Source organism: Pecten maximus, chromosome 11 (assembly GCF_902652985.1).
Source record: "Pecten maximus chromosome 11, xPecMax1.1, whole genome shotgun sequence".
NCBI lineage: Eukaryota > Metazoa > Mollusca > Bivalvia > Pectinida > Pectinidae > Pecten > Pecten maximus.
Window position 1 is genome coordinate 22112872 of NC_047025.1, and position 19512 is coordinate 22132383.

General features: G+C 35.5%; 1 protein-coding gene across 1 annotated transcript; it reads right to left on the bottom strand.

Moving 5' to 3' along the window:
- Positions 1-1456: 1456 nt before the first annotated feature.
- LOC117337829 (RING-type E3 ubiquitin-protein ligase PPIL2-like) lies at positions 1457-17827 on the bottom strand. The gene is made up of 20 exons (XM_033898957.1): positions 17759-17827; positions 16891-16995; positions 16069-16131; positions 15519-15570; positions 15205-15256; positions 13199-13290; positions 12792-12881; positions 11409-11484; positions 10865-10965; positions 10614-10658; positions 8140-8215; positions 7835-7941; positions 7261-7350; positions 6629-6662; positions 6308-6425; positions 5905-5961; positions 4618-4687; positions 2811-2873; positions 2412-2560; positions 1457-2041 (listed from the first exon to the last, which is right to left on the bottom strand). The coding sequence occupies exons 1-20, from the start codon at positions 17788-17790 to the stop codon at positions 1951-1953; spliced, it is 1563 nt and encodes a 520-aa protein (XP_033754848.1). The 5' UTR covers positions 17791-17827; the 3' UTR covers positions 1457-1950.
- Between the last annotated feature and the right edge of the window lie 1685 nt (positions 17828-19512).

The window sequence follows — 19512 nt, forward strand, 5'->3', positions numbered from 1 at the left end:
GATGGTATCCAACACCAATGTTGTGACTGAGGGAAATCATGATGGTATCCAACACCAATGTTGTAACTGAGGTAAATCATGATGGTATCCAACACCAATACTGTTACTGAGGGAAATCATGATGGTATCCAACACCAATACTGTTACTGAGGGAAATCATGATGGTATCCAACACCAATACTGTTACAGAGGGAAATCCTTCATGTTAGAAGTTTACCTCCGACAACATACCAAACGAAAACATGAGACAAATTCCTAAGAAATATGTCAGTTATATTGGAATACTTTCATGTCCTCGTCGACGTTGTCTCATCATTTAAAATTCAAACATGGCCACAAAGTTTATCCATGTTCACAATGTGATCACTTTTGTAAGACATATTAGAAGACACTCACCGAAAACTAAACTGTATTAAATGCAATAAGTGTAGAATATCAAAACCTTAGTTGGCCATTCATGTTCTGAAAGGAAAACTCGGAAATTCCGGTGTGACTTCTGCAAAAGACTTCTTATTGCAAAACATATGAAATGTAAATATACCACTCCGGATCACAGGGGCTCGGTTTCAGGATTCTGAGTAACATATGACATCAGTTAACAACCACAACACTATAAATGAAGTAATCATATACATTCTAAAACATTATAAAAATCGGGGTTATCGATGTATAACTCTTTTTTTTATACATCGATAACCCCGATTTTTTATAAGGGTTTAGAATGTATATGAATACTTAATTTATAGTGTTGTGGTTGTTAACTGATGTCATATGTTACTCAGAATCCCAAAACCGAACCCCTGTGTTCCAGATCAATACTGATGCGATTGTGGCAAGATATATTCGTATGCATCGAGCCTAAATCGACACAAAAATTGATATTCTTTGCACATCTATTGCATTTAATTTAGTACGAAAATATGTTAATAGGGTACCACACCATATAATTCGTGCCGGTCACGTGACCAAGCGAGAACACGAGGACCAAAGAAAACAGCCAGATAGGCCCAATGACGATGGACACCGAACATTGAAATCCTGTTGTGAAAACATGTAGAACCAATGAAGGAAATTATCATATAATGTATTTAAAAACTAATGATTTTTTATATGTTCGATTGTAAATGCAACATCAAATCATTTGCGTATTTCTCAGAAAGGTATACAGGGATCTTTCTCAAACTTTATATGTGGGTTCCCATTGGTCCCTATATAATGTCGCATCTTAAACGTAAATTGTTCAACTGATGTGGGATCAAAAATAAACATACAACAACCTCACTGAGTAAGTCTTCAGTGGGAGTATTCAACTGACTTGTCATATTCACGGGAGGGAGGAAAGGAGAAATAAGTGACAACTATAGCATATCTAATGAGATCGTCATGCCATTTATAAAAAAAAAACAAATAACATAACTTGTATTTGATCAGTTTATTTTCCTTCACACAACATACATATACCTCCTCCATCTCTCCCATATCCTCTCTCTCACACACACACATCTCTGAGAAGCATATCCCTATAGCTACCAGAAATTTAACATCTTTCGATCACATTAAATTATATGTTTGAAGGATAGATGCCATTCCCCATGATCTTTGTGACAAGTATGAACCTGACATCTACACCGTTAGTTTAAAATTATCCAGATAGAACACGCACGTGATAAACGGAAGAATCCACGTCCCAAATAGAACGACCTTCGACATACTTTAGGACTGTTCACTAACAAAACATTCTGGAAATTTATCTTGTTATGGTTTCCATATTTGCTGGATGTCAGAGCTTAAAGCATGGCATCCTTTTTATTAAACCAAATATATGTTCTCTACGCTGACACTTTTAGTACAGAGATCTGATGACATACACTTGTAGAAAATGGCCAGGTTTTCCCCAAGGGGTGGGTAAATTTCGTTTGTAGTTCAGGTTTTCAATATGAGTAGAGTATTTCACCAGGAGCTGAAATTTCCAAACTGCACCCCTGTCACTTTACTTTTCTTCACGCTACCTGCAGGTTCAGGCGAGTCTGTTGGCCTTTTTCTACAAATATAAAATACATTTGTTACATTTGTTACAAAAAATTTACGATTAGCATTATTTCAAATTTGCTTTTGTTAATTTCATATAACTGATTAAAAAAAATTTTTTTGTCAATTTCATAAAACTCCAACCTGTTACCCTCCTTTTAAGATCTGCTTCTAAAATACTTAAGAAATTGCACTCAGTAAATTCATTAATGTATGTACAATGTGTGTAATATCGTGGATATCACACTTTTATTACTGGTAAATTATCTGAAAGTCATACTCTTGAAAATCAAATTCACAAGTCTTTAGAGTATCCATTTTCTGTTTATCTTTAACAACTAATGTTCCTGATGTAAATCAGTTATAAAGCTCTGCATACTCACAATGTACTCGGATTGATGTATTTACCAATCCCAGATTTGAAGGCTCGAGGTTGATCACTACCGACTGGTTTACGGCGGAGATCCTTCTTCCTCTGTGCCTCCTTCTCATCAATATCCTTTTGCTTTGCGCTATCACGTTCTTGCTGAAGCTGAATTTACAATGTGATTTATAAAAACAAAACAAAAACACTTTTCTCTGCAAAACAGAACTAGACCTGGAATGTTATACTGGGTTTACGGAATCCATAAGTATTGTGGGATCAAGGTAGCTGGTTTTCTTGAATCAGTAGTTCTGAAAATTGTCACTGGAATACTTCCATAATAATATCCTAAAACAGTCTTACACTAATCTTTAATTTAGATAGTGACATTTCATTGACACATAAAAAATTACTTTACCATTTCGTCTGCTTCATCATATGGGTTGACATAAATGACACATTCCTCTATCTTTATTTCTTCCTGAAAGAAGGACAATAAAATCATATAATAGTACAATTGATAAGGGTACATCCTCACATGTTGTGCTTTTACCATTTACTATATGTTACTACTGACTAAAGCTTTAACCTGAAATGGTATGGTATCATACACTAATGCTACAGTATACTTCACAGTATGTTTTTAGATCATCATGCATGTCACATTCAGATCATCGTGTATGTCCCACTCAGATCATCGTGTATGTCCCACTCAGATCATCGTGTATGTCCCACTCAGATCATCGTGTATGTCCCACTCAGATCATCGTGTATGTCCCATTCAGATCATCGTGTATGTCCCACTCAGATCATCGTGTATGTCCCACTCAGATCATGGTGTATGTCCCACTCAGATCATGGTGTATGTCCCACTCAGATCATCGTGTATGTCCCACTCAGATCATGGTGTATGTCCCACTCAGATCATCGTGTATGTCCCACTCAGATCATGGTGTATGTCCCACACAGATCATCGTGTATGTCCCACTCAGATCATCGTGTATGTCCCACTCAGATCATCGTGTATGTCCCACTCAGATCATGGTGTATGTCCCACTCAGATCATCGTGTATGTCCCACTCAGATCATCGTGTATGTCCCACTCAGATCATCATGTATGTCCCACTCAGATCGTCGAGTATGTCCCACTCAGATCGTCGTGTATGTCCCACTCAGATCATCATGTTTGTCCCATTCACATCATCGTGTATGTCCCACTCAGATCATCGTGTATGTCCCTCTCAGATCATCGTGTATGTCCCACTCAGATCATCGTGTATGTCCCACTCAGATCATCGTGTATGTCCCACTCAGATCATCGTGTATGTCCCACTCAGATCATCGTGTTTGTCCCACACAGATCATCGTGTTTGTCCCACACAGATCATGGTGTATGTCACACTCAGATCATCGTGTATGTCCCACTCAGATCATCGTGTATGTCCCACTCAGATCATCGTGTATGTCCCACACAGATCATCGTGTATGTCCCACTCAGATCATCGTGTATGTCCCACACAGATCATCATGTATGTCCCACTCAGATCATCGTGTATGTCCCACTCAGATCATGGTGTATGTCACACTCAGATCATCGTGTATGTCCCACTCAGATCATGGTGTATGTCCCATTCAGATCATCGTGTATGTCCCACTCAGATCATGGTGTATGTCCCACTCAGATCATCGTGTATGTCACACTCAGATCATGGTGTATGTCACACTCAGATCATGGTGTATGTCACACTCAGATCATGGTGTATGTCACACTCAGATCATCGTGTATGTCCCACGCAGATCATCAGGTATGTCACACTCAGATCATCACACTCAGACCATCATGTATATCATATCATTGATCAGTTCAATTTGCTCAACAGCCTACTTAAAATGTACAAACTCATGGGTGAAAGTAACATATTTTTGAAATACTGAAATAGCTGGTTTTTGAAAAGTTTGAACATTGACATAGCATGAAGGAAAATATTTCCAAAATACTAATTCTGTAAAAAATGCTGAAAAAAACTTTCACCAATGCAAATCATTAATAATAGTTATTTAGACAAAGAGGGGATGAGATATAATATTAATAATTACAAATCTATTTTGCCAGTAGTGTTTCCACAAAATGACTTGGAAGTATAAATTTAATGTTTGTAATTACACATCATATGTAATTAGATCAACAAAGTGACAGGAGGCTTTAACAAGAAATCATAACAAACCTTTGGTCGATCTTTTTTGTCTGTTTCCACTTTTTCCATCTTATCTAATGTATCTAGTCCACCGACTACCCTGAAACAGGCAGACAAACCACTTTTTGATTCAATGCCACCCAACAAACATTTGTACTTCAACAACAGTTAATTCTTATACTCAATTTATCATCTCGCATATCAAATAGAAAAGAAAATCAAACAACACATAAAATTCACCATTCACGGTTATCTATTACAAAATCCATATTAAAAAGGTACAATTCACTTGCATTTATTCTGTGAATTTCTTCAAAAATATCAAAAAGTAATATTTTCAGGGTAGTTTTCTAGAAACAAGACAATTAAGAAAATTACAGCCCCCTGCGTAATAACTGAACAAAATAAAAAAAACATAGTTTACATTTGAATACTTAATTTTAAAATGTAGCAATATGCATATAACAAAACATTGATAAAATTTCAGATCGGTGAAGTTGACAATGTTCAAAAGCTAGCCAGCAATCCAATAGACGCCGGGCAAAATCGGAATTCGAGTCTATTCCCTTTTCTTTTCTCGCTAAGTTCCAACGAATCATTTCCTTTCCTAAGGAAATATTCGGGTTTTGCCGATTCCACTCACTTTTGCATCTTTTTTTGGCAGAATCTGTCTGCGTTTTTGCAGGTCCATGCTTTCGGCGTTCCGCCATTTTGTATGGACTGTAAAACCCGCCGTTGCATTATGGAACTAATTTTCAGAGAAACTTGGTCCGGCAACCACAGTTATTATTTTTGGGAATTCCCTGTATACTTTCATAAATACGCACTTTCTTTCAGTTTCTGATTTACGATAATCTATTAGGTATGCATCAAGTCTGAAAACTCTAAAAAGCTCAAAATGTAAACACTGATATATGTTCCTTCGGGAGTATGTGGCTTTAACTATTGAATTTGGTGGTATTGATGTGAATGGATTCAGGAGTATCACTAATTTTACTATAAGTAGGTCATATCAGAAGCTCAATGTAAGTGAACCCATACACCCAAGTTAGAAATTCTAGTGACAATAGTGCAGGAGATCAGACTAGAGCATTTTTTCTCCTTGATGTAGGTCAAAGGTAAAAATGAAGGTCAAAGTGACCTTATTTGGAAAAACAGCACACCCTCTTACATGTACCAAAGTTAACCCTTGTTAAAATTATAATGAAGCTAATTGTGATTTATGCTACATTTTCATTTCATTTTCTTTACATGCATTTTTGCAAGAAAAATGATCTTTTCACTTTCAAAAGTGTCAATATTAAATTGTATACTTACTTGCCAAAAACAGTATGTTTTCCATCTAAATGATTGGCTGATCTGTACGTGAAGAAACTGAAATAATATTTCAAAGATAAAACATGTAAGTATGCTTATATTAGATATCAAAGTTTCAGGAAAAGTGAATGAGGTCATACCCCAACAATGTACTTATCTGACTGGTAAACAAAGAACTATTCTATAGCTTAAGGTAAGTACACGCCAGGTAAAATCCAGGGTTGGTAGAACTACAGGTAGACAAGTGAGTATAGGACAGATAAAATGTCTGACATTGATTGGAGCAAATTGACATGACAAAATGTAATTCTACTGGTTAGATTATGTAACACCTTTCAAACGTGACTAAAACTGTCCATCAGAAGATATAAAATAGTCAGTAGGAGAGTACGGGAAAACTTACAATTGTGATTTGTTAGTATCTGGACCACTGTTAGCCATACTCAGCACTCCACGGCCAGTATGTTTCAAGTTGGGTTTCAGCTCGTCTGCAAATGGCTTCCCCCATATAGATTGTCCACCTGTGGTATAGAAACATGACCATATTACATTGTATGTGATACTCTAGTGACACCAATCACATTCAGAAGTCAGTGTATGCAATATAATGATATATCATAACCCCAAAGGAAATCTTTTACTTCCAAATTGGGAGACAAATCACTGAAAATCTTAAAACACATGGTATATCTTTTCAGACTTTTTCAGACTATAATACACCTACCCATTCCAGTACCCTCTGGGTCTCCTCCTTGTATCTGTAATACAAGAAGATGATTTAAGGTTCTAAAATTAATTATACTATGTTATTATTGTTCAGAAGAAGAGGCCAATAGGGCCTGCATTTCCAATTTTTGGCTCTACCTCCAATGAGGTACAATATTTCCTTGTACACCTTTGTTTTGGTCTGCCCCACCCCACTACCCTCAGGAGGTCTAGACTGTTTTAGTCATACATGATGTTCTACCTTAAGTTTACAGCATTTACAGAAGATACACACATTTTACTGATAGTTGTTTTTTTTACTGTAGAAGTTTATAATTAAGAAATAATCCAGCAGCCATCTGCCTTCTCTATAAGGACTAGGACTAATTTTGTTTGTTTGTAATGACGATATACAGAATAGCTCATATCATCTGAATACTGTAGCAGAAAAGCATTTTGTTGTACTTTTGGTTACATAATAAATACATGTAGTCAAAAGTATTAAATGATTTTGCACTACAACAGTAGCTACCTGAATACACACAAAGAGTAGCTACCTGAATACACACAAAGAGATATGTAACTGTTGATTATTATTTTTTTAAAGCCTCTGTCCATAACCTTGCCTGTCCATGACCTTGCCATACTCACGATAAAGTTGCGAATGGACCGATGGAAAACTGTGCCAGTGTAGTAGCCACTAGCACAGAGCTTCAGGAAGTTGTGACATGTCTTTGGTACCTGATACAGACAATAAATAATGCTGAATTCAATGGATGAAACATTTCACCTATATTACAAATGTTCAGAGTTTTACAGCCAAATCAGACTACAGATATTAATCTGACATTCATCCATATACTCAGCCAAAAAGACATGGAGCATGTATCTTGAATAATGTGGATTATTTATTACAACATATTTTTTCCTGGGTGCATAATCATTATACACAGACTGTAGTTCAATTACACAAATGGAAAGTAAAAATGTATTGCATTTTACAATACATACGTTATGTCGTGGCGAGTTTTTATCATGATTGTATAAAACTGTCGCCATGAAACTAAAAACATATATTTAGGATATTGCCATCAGTGCTTTCAGATTGAAGCCGTACCTATAGTGTCAAATTTTCAAAAGACTGACGATTTACCATGTGACAGAAACGTTTTGTACACTGAAGTCATATCTAGCTACAAACATGCTTCAAGGACTTGATCCTTACTTGGTTACAGAAAAGTTCAATGTTCAGCTCTCCCAAACTGGTCAGGATCTTGAGATAGCCTTTCTTTTTTACTCTTTCATATCGCAGCAGGTCTTCATCAATGATGGCTTAGGTAGAAAAACAAAATAAAACATGTGAGTAGATCATAATGTTGGCAGAGTCGACTGACAGATTTTATTCGGACAACATGAATATGATGAGATTAAATTACACGTGTCAGGTTATAAGAAAGACGTAGTGGGGAGAAGCAATGGCCATACTTATCTTCTTCAAGACAAGGCTCTGAATTCTGCTATTAGACCTACCTGCTTCGTGTGAGGTAGCTGGTGCCATGGCGGTGGAGGTGAAGGATGCTGCAACCATTCCTGTAGAGTAGTGAGCCTGAAAGTACACAAAACCTTGTTAAATCAACAGTAAACAAAACCTTGTTAAATCAACAGTAAACAAAACCTTGTTAAACCAACAGTAAACAAACGAGAGGCCCATGGGCCTTAACGGTCACCTGAGTTTTGATATATTTTAGTGCATTTAGCCCCTGTGATCTTGAATGAAGGTCAAGGTCATTCATTTGAACAAACTTGATAGCCCTTTATCCCAGCATGCTACATACCTCATATTGGGTCTCTGGGCCTATTGATTATCAAGAAGAAGTTGTTTAAAGATTTTAGCATATTTGACCCCTGTAACCCTGAATGAAGGTCAAGTTCATCCATTTGAACAAACTTGGTAGCCCTTCATCCGAGCATGCTACAGACCTAATATTGTGTCTCTGGGCCTTTTGGTTATGAAGAAAAAGTTCTTTTAAAGATTTTAGCATATTTGACCCCTGTGACCTTGAATGAAAGTAAAGGTCATCCATTTAAACAAACTTGGTAGCCCTTCATCCCAGCATGCTGCAGACCTAATATTGGGTCTCTGGGCCTTTTGGTTATCAAGAAGAAGTTGTTTAAATATTTTAGCATATTTGACCCCTGTGACCCTGAATGAAGGTCAAGGTCATCCATTTGAACAACTTGGTAGCCCTTCATCCCAGCATGCTACAGACCCAATTTCAGGTGTCTGGGCCTGTTGGTAATTGAGAACAAGTTGAAAATGCCGGACAAAAGGCGATCACAATAGGTCAACTGAGACTTCGTCTCAGGTGACCTAAAAACCTTGTTAAATCAACAGTAAACAAAACCTTGTTAAATCAACAGTAAACAAAACCTTGTTAAACCAACAGTAAACAAAACCTTGTTCAATCAACAGTAAACAAAACCTTGTTAAATCAACAGTAAACAAAACCTTGTTAAACCAACAGTAAACAAAACCTTGTTAAACCAACAGTAAACAAAACCTTGTTAAACCAACAGTAAATAAAACCTTGTTAAATCAACAGTAAACAAAACCTTGTTAAATCAACAGTAAACAAAACCTTGTTAAACCAACAGTACACAAAACCTTGTTAAATCAACAGTAAACAAAACCTTGTTAAATCAACAGTAAACAAAACCTTGTTAAACCAAGAGTAAACAAAACCTTGTTAAATCACAGTAAACAAAACCTTGTAATTAAACCAACAGTAAACAAAACCTTGTTAAACCAACAGTAAACAAAACCTTGTTAAATCAACAGTAAACAAAACCTTGTTAAATCAACAGTAAACAAAACCTTGTTAAATCAACAGTAAACAAAACCTTGTTCAATCAACAGTAAATAAAACCTTGTTAAATCAACAGTAAATAAAACCTTGTTAAATCAACAGTAAACAAAACCTTGTTAAACCAAGAGTAAACAAAACCTTGTTAAACCAACAGTAAACAAAACCTTGTTAAACCAATAGTAAACAAAACCTTGTTAAATCAACAGTAAACAAAACCTTGTTAAATCAACAGTAAACAAAACCTTGTTAAACCAACAGTACACAAAACCTTGTTAAATCAACAGTAAACAAAACCTTGTTCAATCAACAGTAAATAAAACCTTGTTAAATCAACAGTAAATAAAACCTTGTTAAACCAACAGTAAACAAAACCTTGTTAAATCAACAGTAAACAAAACCTTGTTCAATCAACAGTAAATAAAACCTTGTTAAATCAACAGTAAATAAAACCTTGTTAAACCAACAGTAAACAAAACCTTGTTAAATCAACAGTAAACAAAACCTTGTTAAATCAACAGTTAACAAAACCTTGTTAAACCAACAGTAAACAAAACCTTGTTCAATCAACAGTAAACAAAACCTTGTTAAATCCACAGTAAACAAAACCTTGTTAAATCAACCGTAAATGAAACCTTGTTAAATCAACAGTAAACAAAGCCTTGTTAAATCAACAGTAAACAAAACCTTGTTAAATCAACTGTAAATAAAACCTTGTTAAATCAACAGTAAACAAAACCTTGTTAAATCAACAGGAAACAACACCTTGTTAAATCAACAGTAAACAAAACCTTGTTAAATCAACAGGAAACAAAACCTTGTTAAATCAACAGTAAACAAAACCTTGTTAAATCAACAGTAAGCAAAGCCTTGTTAATAAATCAACAAACAAAATACTGTTTTACTGAGAAACGATAGTATTTATGTGTATTTTTCTGACATACACAGGTTTTGGTCAGTGGGCTCCCACAGAATGGGGACCTTAGTACCACAGACACTACTCATCCATATTTTTGACACAGTTTAAACAAAATATCAGACGTTGTCTTACCTGTAGAAACATTCAACAACCATTGTAGTAGTTCTATAGTAACTGAATAGCACAAGTACTTCAACACTTTATGGATTTTATTTACTTACAGCATTTAATGAGTCAGCTATAGGTTTCTCCTCTGCGGCCTTTTCCTGAAAATTTAGAGAAAACTAAATTTATGTGTTGTTGTATCAGTCTTTCTAACAAAATATGGATTCAATGCATCCTTCCGACCCAGAAGTTTTCCTCGTTATTTTTGTCCGATAAATCACCTTACAAGGTTTTAATATGTCCTCAACAACGTTTAGAATACCCCCTACAAAGCATTTCCTCTAGAGAAGTTATCTCCCTTGCCTACCATGGGTTTATACTGTCTATCAAGTTCATCCAAAGCCTCTGCAGTCTCAGCGTTAAGGGCTTTTAGATGGTAACGAGGATTCTTCTTGGCCAATTCGTCGTCTGAAAAAAGTATGTTCACTGTTAGATGCTTAGTGTTATGAAGAGTGAACATTTTAGACGAAGCTGGTCATATATGTGTTCATCTGAAAATGTTCATTCATTGCTTAACATCTTTCTTTATTAGGTGTTTGAGTAAATCCAGAAACAATATAAACATTTTTATCGATAATCTCAGATGATTTTGTCTGGTGTTAAATGTAATGAAGCATCCATGAACCAATTGTCAAATAAATCAAAATTTTATTAGAATTAAATTGGTGTTGGCCTAGAAATACTTCTTCAGAGATCAAGATCAATTTTTAAAACTTTTATTGAAAAAAGATTAATTAAAAGTAGCCGCATATTAAACAAGTAGAAGTTACCATCTGAATGCACTTTTTACATTTAAGATATGAAAAAATCTTCTCTATTAAAAAACCATTGTAATCAAGTGAAGTAGATACCTTCATCTCCGACCTTGAGGTTATGTTTGAGATGGTAAAATGAGCTGATGTTGAATTTGTCCAGATCTGTGGGGTCCTGCAACAATAAATGGATCAAATTGTCAGGGTCTCGCAAAAATAACAACTCAGCAAATTATCATATAAATATGTAATTTTAATCAATTTGATATCTTTTTTTCTCAAAAAATTAAAGTGTAAAATGTTTAGGCTAACATGAAATGTTTTGAGATAGTAATTATGATAGGCCTAGTCATATCTAGTCTTATATTCAGTCCCTCTGAACTTATTCAAAACATACCATTTATGTTTTAAGCATTTTAAATTCATGTATGAATTCACCTGTCTATAACAAGGTACTACCGTCAACTATATCCTGACCATGTCTTCACTTCATCACCTCATTCAAAGGAGACAGAAACTAGAACTGGCGCCAGGATGGCTGACTAATACCCCCGCAATCTGCATGAGTCAATGGTGAATTGGAACTGTTAATTAGAGGCTAGCTAAGATAACCCAGTAATATAGTGACCAGTTGCCATAGCAACCATAATTTTGAGAAAAAGAAAGTGGCATGCACATCTACACATGGTTCTCTATATTTGTGTGAAGTTTCATTGAAATCGGCCCTTCGGTTTAGGAGGAGTTGTCCGGACAAACTTAAAGTTATGGTTCTTATCAGAAAACCTGTTTATAGTGACCAGTTGCCATACCAACCATAATTTTGAAAAAAAAAGAAAGTGGCATGCACATCTACACATGGTCCTCTATATTTGTGTGAAGTTTCATTGAAATTGGCCATTTAGTTTAGGAGGAGTTGTCCGGACAAACTTAAAGTTATGGTTCTTATCAGAAAACCTGTTTATAGTGACCAGTTGCCAGAGCAACCATCATTTTGTGAAAAATAAAGTGGCATGCACATCTACACATGGTCCTCTACATTTGTGTGAAGTTTCATTAAAATCGGCCCTTCGGTTTAGGAGGAGTTGTCCAGACAAACTTAAAGTTATGGTTCTTATCGGAAAACCTGTTTATAGTGACCAGTTGCCATAGCAACCATAATTTTGAGAAAAATAAATTGGCATGCACATCTACACATGATCATTAATATTTGTGTGAAGTTTCATCGGAATTGGCCCATCGGTTTAGGAGGAGTTGTCCGGACAAAATGCGTCTACAGACAGACAGACGGACGGACGGACAGACAACCTGATTCCAGTATACCCCCCCTAACTTTGTTGCGGGGGTATAATGATGGTGGATTGTTCATAAAACATGTTCAACAGAGATGTGAATTTTAACTATGGTTGGAAGACAGCTATTTTGATCTATATAAGAATGTGATATATCATTTTGTATGTACATGTATATCACGAAAAATAGTACCTGTATCGTGATGATGTCAGATCTTGTAAACTCTTCATCTGTCAGTAAATCTCTGAAGAACTTGGGTTTGATGTTAAGCCTTTCAATCGCCTGTCACAGAAACCATGAAAACAATATCAATTGAGTATACATTAACCTTATTGTTTTACACAAGTTGTGATCAAACTTTGGCATTACTATTAATTCCATACCATAATATTCCAATCAAAATTTCAGACAAATAATTCCATACCATAATATTCCAATCAAAATTTCACAGACGTATAATTCCATACCATAATATTCCAATCAAAATTCCCTGGATAGACAATGCACTGATGCCATACCATAATATTCTGATGAAAATTTGATGGGCATATAAAAAGGAATTCAGCATGACAGCAAATATTGTCTTTGAACTTGCTTACCTCATGAGCAAATACATTGCCACTAGTCCTTATAGCAGATATGTGTGTGTTTTCATTAAAGATCTTAAATGTCACTGGGCAATGATACTTTCCTGCAGAAAGAAGACATTTGTTTTATCAATTCCAGAATCAGTACAAGTTAATATTTTTTGAAGCATGATGCTATGAATGCACATTGTATGTATCCATTATGGACTTTTGTTGAGGTGAACGAGTGATTATGCAGAGATACTAACATCCAGTTGAGATCAAAATCATCAAAGTAATCAAAGTTAAATTATACAAATTTTATTGTACTAACACTTAAAAGAAAACACAATCATCAAGAGAAAAGAATTGCATTTAGCAAAATTTTGCAGATCTGAGAGTTTTGTTCTGTAGTTTCTGTACATAACAATTCTCCAGCATATACATGAGATACAAACCACTAGCCTACACTGTATTATACTCCAACAACAGATACCGGTATAGGGGAGTCCTTACATTAGAGGATGATCTCTCATTCACTGTATACTTTATATATTCCGGATGGTAACTGATTGTCATGATATCCTTAAAGCACAACAAGAAAAGCTTGAGAAAATTTGAATACAATGTAAGAGTGATACAAACACCATAAAAATGGGAAAACTTTCAAGTTTGAATTTTCTGTTCATCACATTTCCACATTGGCAAGAGATTACAGCTGACTCCTCAAAATAGAGTAACAATGGACCTGGATGTCTTGTGACTCTACGGTCACTGTTGACGCTGCATCACTGTTGACTCTATGTCACTGTTGACTCTATGTCACCATTGACTCTATGTCACCATTGACTCCATATCACTGTTGACTCAATGTCACTTGACTCTATATCACTGTTGACTCAATGTCACTTGACTCCATGTCACTGTTGACTCAATGTCACTGTTGACTCTGTGTCACTGTTGACTCTATGTCACCGTTGACTCTGTCACTGTTGACTCTATGTCACCACTGACTCAATGTCACTTGACTCCATGTCACTGTTGACTCAATGTCACTGTTGACTCTGTGTCACTGTTGACTCTATGTCACCGTTGACTCTGTCACTGTTGACTATATGTCACCACTGACTCTATGTCACCATTGACTCTATGTCACTGTTGACTCTATGTCACTGTTGACGCTGTATCACTGCTGACTATGTCACTGTTGACTCTATGTCACTGTTGATGCTGTATCACTGCTGACTATGTCACTGTTGACTCTATGTCACTGTTGATGCTGTATCACTGCTGACTATGTCACTGTTGACTCTATGTCACTGTTGACGCTGCATCACTGCTGACTCTATGTCACTGTTGACTCTATGTCACCATTGACTCTATGTCACCATTGACTCCATGTCACTGTTGACTATATGGCACTGTTGACTCTATATCACTGTTGAAGCTGCATCACTGCTGACTCTATATCACTGTTGAAGCTGCATCACTGTTGACTCAATGTCACTGTTGACTCTATATCACTGTTGACTCCATATCACTGTTGACTCAATGTCACTTGACTCCATGTCATTGTTGACTCAATGTCATTGTTGACTCAATGTCACTGTTGACTCTGTGTCACTGTTGACTCTATGTCACCGTTGACTCTGTCACTGTTGACTATATGTCACCACTGACTCTATGTCACCATTGACTCTATGTCACTGTTGACTCTATGTCACTGTTGACTATATGTCACTGTTGACTCTATGTCACTGTTGATGCTGTATCACCGTTGACTCTGTCACTGTTGACTATATGTCACCACTGACTCTATGTCACCATTGACTCTATGTCACTGTTGACTCCATGTCACTGTTGACTCTATGTCACTGTTGACTCTATGTCACTGTTGACTATGAGTCACTCCTCTTATACATGTATTTAAATTAAACTAAAGTTATCATTTTGCTACCTTGGTATTCACTGGTAAAGAACAATACAGACAAATTACATGTGAGATTGGTACAACCTAAAGATACACTTTCTATACTTACCTTCAGAATTTTTGCCGAAATTTAGTTTGATCAGCTGTTTAGCAGAAATTTTCTGTAAAAATAAAGAGTACTTTCTGTATTGTAATTCTTTGACAGTGGACATAGAGGTGTACTTCATTGGAATCCTTCTTTCTTCAGTTGATAACTATTTTATTTACTTGAAGGTTAATTGAGAATCTCAATGGCAAAATATAAAATTCAATATATAAATAATTCATCCAATATCGAGGAAGTCTTTATTATACCACCTATTACCTGGATATATAGGATGAAATGTATTACTTAAAAGTATCATGCAAAATATTCTGACTTACCTCGCCAGTGACAGGACTTACACCATACTTTTTCAGGAAGGGAACAATATTCCTATTGACAGAAACATGATGCTTGGTCAGACAAGATGTTAAAGTGTACTGCAATGTTTCTACCCACAGTCATCCTACTACTTCAGGAGTGGATAAAACTACTCCATTGGTCAGTCATGGTGTTACAGTGTATTGAAATGTTCTAGCCAGTCATCCTACTACTTCAGGAGGGGATAAATCTACTCCATTGGTCAGTCAGGGATCATCTTGTCTATCTCTGCACCATATCTTGCATATATTTTATCAAATTTTGTATGTATCATAAATATTTCCCCAATTCTTTGCATTGCAGTGTCTCTACTAAAATCAAGCCAATGTTCAATTATATAATATAGAGTTGTGTCCCTTTGATCGATTTTAATCAATTCTGATACCAAATGCTGGAGCTATATATAGTCTTCGGCATATGCCGTATTTGGAACCAAACTTCAACTTGGAAATCACCATTATGTGTACCTATTATGATAAATGATTGTGCCAAATAAACTGTAATACTTACATCAAATCAAATATAACTCCTTCTTTAGTACATAGTGGATTTTCAAATGGCTGCATGGACAGGCTGTAATAGGATAACATGAGTAAGGTTAGTACAACTGAAGGGTGTAAATGTGCAAAGTGTGCCAACAATTTGATCTAAATCAGACTGGATTTATATAGATCCAGACGTAGAGCCAACAAGGTGGTTTCTAGATAAGTTTTGATGGGGTCCTTATACCTCTTGTCTGGATACCTCCGGGTATGAAGGGCAATTGAGGATTAGGGATAAACTAATGATCTAAAGAATTGATACAGTAAATAATTAATAACAAGCGGGTACTTTGTATCTATGATAATGCAAATATGAAAAAAACATTCATAGGTTTGTTGAATACCTTAGCTACCAAGGACTCTGTCCGTTGCAAGAAGATTGTAGTTTGAAGACTGAAGTTAACCTCAGTATCATTTTGATATCTACGGTGAACTTTATACATGGGTGATAGGAGTTCATGGAGGAAATCGGAGTACCCAGGGAAAACACATCTGGTCAGGCAGGTGACCCAATACCTTTTTACATCTTATTGGGGAATCAAACCCTGGCTGCCTTGGTGATAGGTAAGTGTGTTACTTCTGAGCAATCCGATCACCCAATGATTTTAGCGTTATATCATTATGGAACACTCATAAAGATAAGTACAAATGCTGGTTACAATATACTGAAATACTGAAAAAAAAATTTTTTTGCTACATTGATTTTACAATGAATAAACCTATCCACTTTTGCAACTGAGAAAAACTTTATTTTTTAATGTTTATTCAAGATGCTGTAATTATTGCAGACCTGCAGCAGGAGAAAGGAAGTCGTCTGAATCGTGATTTTTCTCCTGATGACTTGTCTCCCTTGAAACCACCAAATGTTGTCCTCCATTCTGTTGTAGTCAGATAGCTATGGAAAGAAAATTAGAGTAACACAGTACAAATTGTAAATGAATAGTAGTAAAAATGCAAGAAATGCATACAATATTTGTTAAAACAATTATAAGGCAATACAGTACATCGTGTATCAGAGTTTATATATATATAAAACAAATAACAGGATCCAAACCTGCATGCACCAAATTCTTTCAGATCTGCCTATCCCAAATTTGTGATTGTTTTATCTAGCATAAATTTCACAATGTCACTCAAACCTTTGAGTTGGTTACTTATATTAGAAGATGAACTATTAATGAACAAGGAGAGACATTTCATATTAACATTTGCTGAACAGCATGTGTTGTATTTCGTAGTTTAACTGTTTGTACCAATGCAAGCTGTCTCTTCCGTGCCATGGAGGATATATACATGTACGTGTGTATAGGCATTGGTGTGTTTCACTAAACTGTCAGTTAGATACAGGCACTTCGCTGCTCTCTAATCAACCACGCGCACAATCACTTAATTGTATCTGGTAATTAACTCTCTGAGTGAACATCCAATCAGTATTTCAACCCGGGCGTACACGGTACAAGTACTGCATACTTAATTTGTGCATCAACTTTAACAGATTAACTCAGAACTCAACTCCACTTCAACACAAACTGACAAACACCTCTTCCAAGCCTCTCTTAGGGGATACAATTCTATTTACATATTGAGTATTGTTGTTATAACGATATCACCTCGTGAAGAATTGATATCTATGGAGAATATTGGATGGGGAAACCTACAGTTTATCTTTCTGATGTTGTTTCTTTCCCATGTTGCTGTTTCTGAGCTGCCGGAAGTAAACACGATATTGCGTCTTCTGTGTTGCAGTGAATTTTTTTAAACGATTTGATTGGCTGAAATGTTGCCGATGTTATATTTATAGAAAAGCACATGTTGACGAGTTACATGTACAGAATAATTATGTTCATTAATTCCAGGGACTATTAGATAACATGTCATTACTTATTCCAAAGATAAGTGTTGAAGAACACGATCAACTTTATCTTTATAGCTATCAGTTCTTCCAGTCAGCTAATAAATTTTATTCAATATACTGTAGCTCATAAGAATATACACAGAGTTTGAAACATCAACATAAATTAAGTATCTGATAAAAAAAAAAAAAAAAAAAATGAGCAAGAATGTGCAAATTAAAATACTACAGTAGTGATTAACGAGATTTTCTGATTGGAGGATGTTTCACATGATTTATTTCAAGACCATAGTAATTAAGTCAAAATAAAGTACATTGTATACAGCTTTACATTTGTAATTGGTTTTATTTACACATGTTCATCCTTATACCGTCACTGTTCATGTAAAACATTATTTAGATAAACATATATACAAAATTAACCCTTATAATGTATTCGTAATGCCTAAAAACATACAAATTGTTCATATGATTTATCATTTAATACCACAATATCGGTCGATCATAGAGCTAGCATGAGCTACATGTAGCACTGAGACATAATTACGAAAGTTAACTATACTTAATCATATTATGATGTTTAACGTTTTAGTAATGTAAAACTAGCGGAGAGTGTAATGTCACCTTACTAGCTCAGATTAGCAGGTTTCCCTTTAGCTCTACCCTCATAAATCTGTTATCTAGTGAAAAAGGAAAACAATAACAAATCCAAATAAATTGTGATACTTTATATTTTATGTCTGTTAGCTATATGTACAGTGTATTCTTGTTTATTTGTAATGTAAATATGTGATTATGTTGTTTGATGAATAAAAAGTTTAAAAAAAGAAAGATGTTTGCCGTGGGAGCTAGAGGTTGCTAGTTCGAGCTCCAGCGCGGGCATGTATATTTTCATTACTTCTTCCTATTACAGATTTGGTACCATTGACCACTCCAAATGAAAGCTATGAGATTGAGAGGCTTCCTTGGAGATATGTAGACATGTAACATGCCTAAAGACCATCAATTTCCAACCATGCCTGATATAGAGATCAACGAAATTGATATACTAAAGCTCCTTAGAGGCCTAAATCCAAACAAGGCCACAGGACCTGATGACATAAGACCTAGGGTATTGAAAGAACTTGCTAATGAAGTAGCCCCTATTCTATCAGTAATCTTTCACAAGTCCCTGGCTACAAGTCAAGTCCCTACTGATTGGAAATTGGCAAACGAATCCCTCATTTAAAACAAGAGCTGTTGGAGAACAGCATAGCTCGTCTCGCAAATGTTTGTCAATAAATAATTGAAATATATTAATTGGTATGGCTTCGCAAATTGCATTAATAATATTTATGTTGTTTATCTGATCAGATTGTGTTTTGTGTATTCATGCAATTTTCAAAGCCATACCAATTAATATATATATGTAAATTATTTATTGACAAACATTCTGGAGACAAGCTTTGCTGTTGTAGATTGAATCAATATACAATAATGTATTAACTACAAATGTAATTGCTTTTGGACCTATTTCTTCAATTTTTTGATAAAATATTATCCTCATGAGAGTTGTCTCCC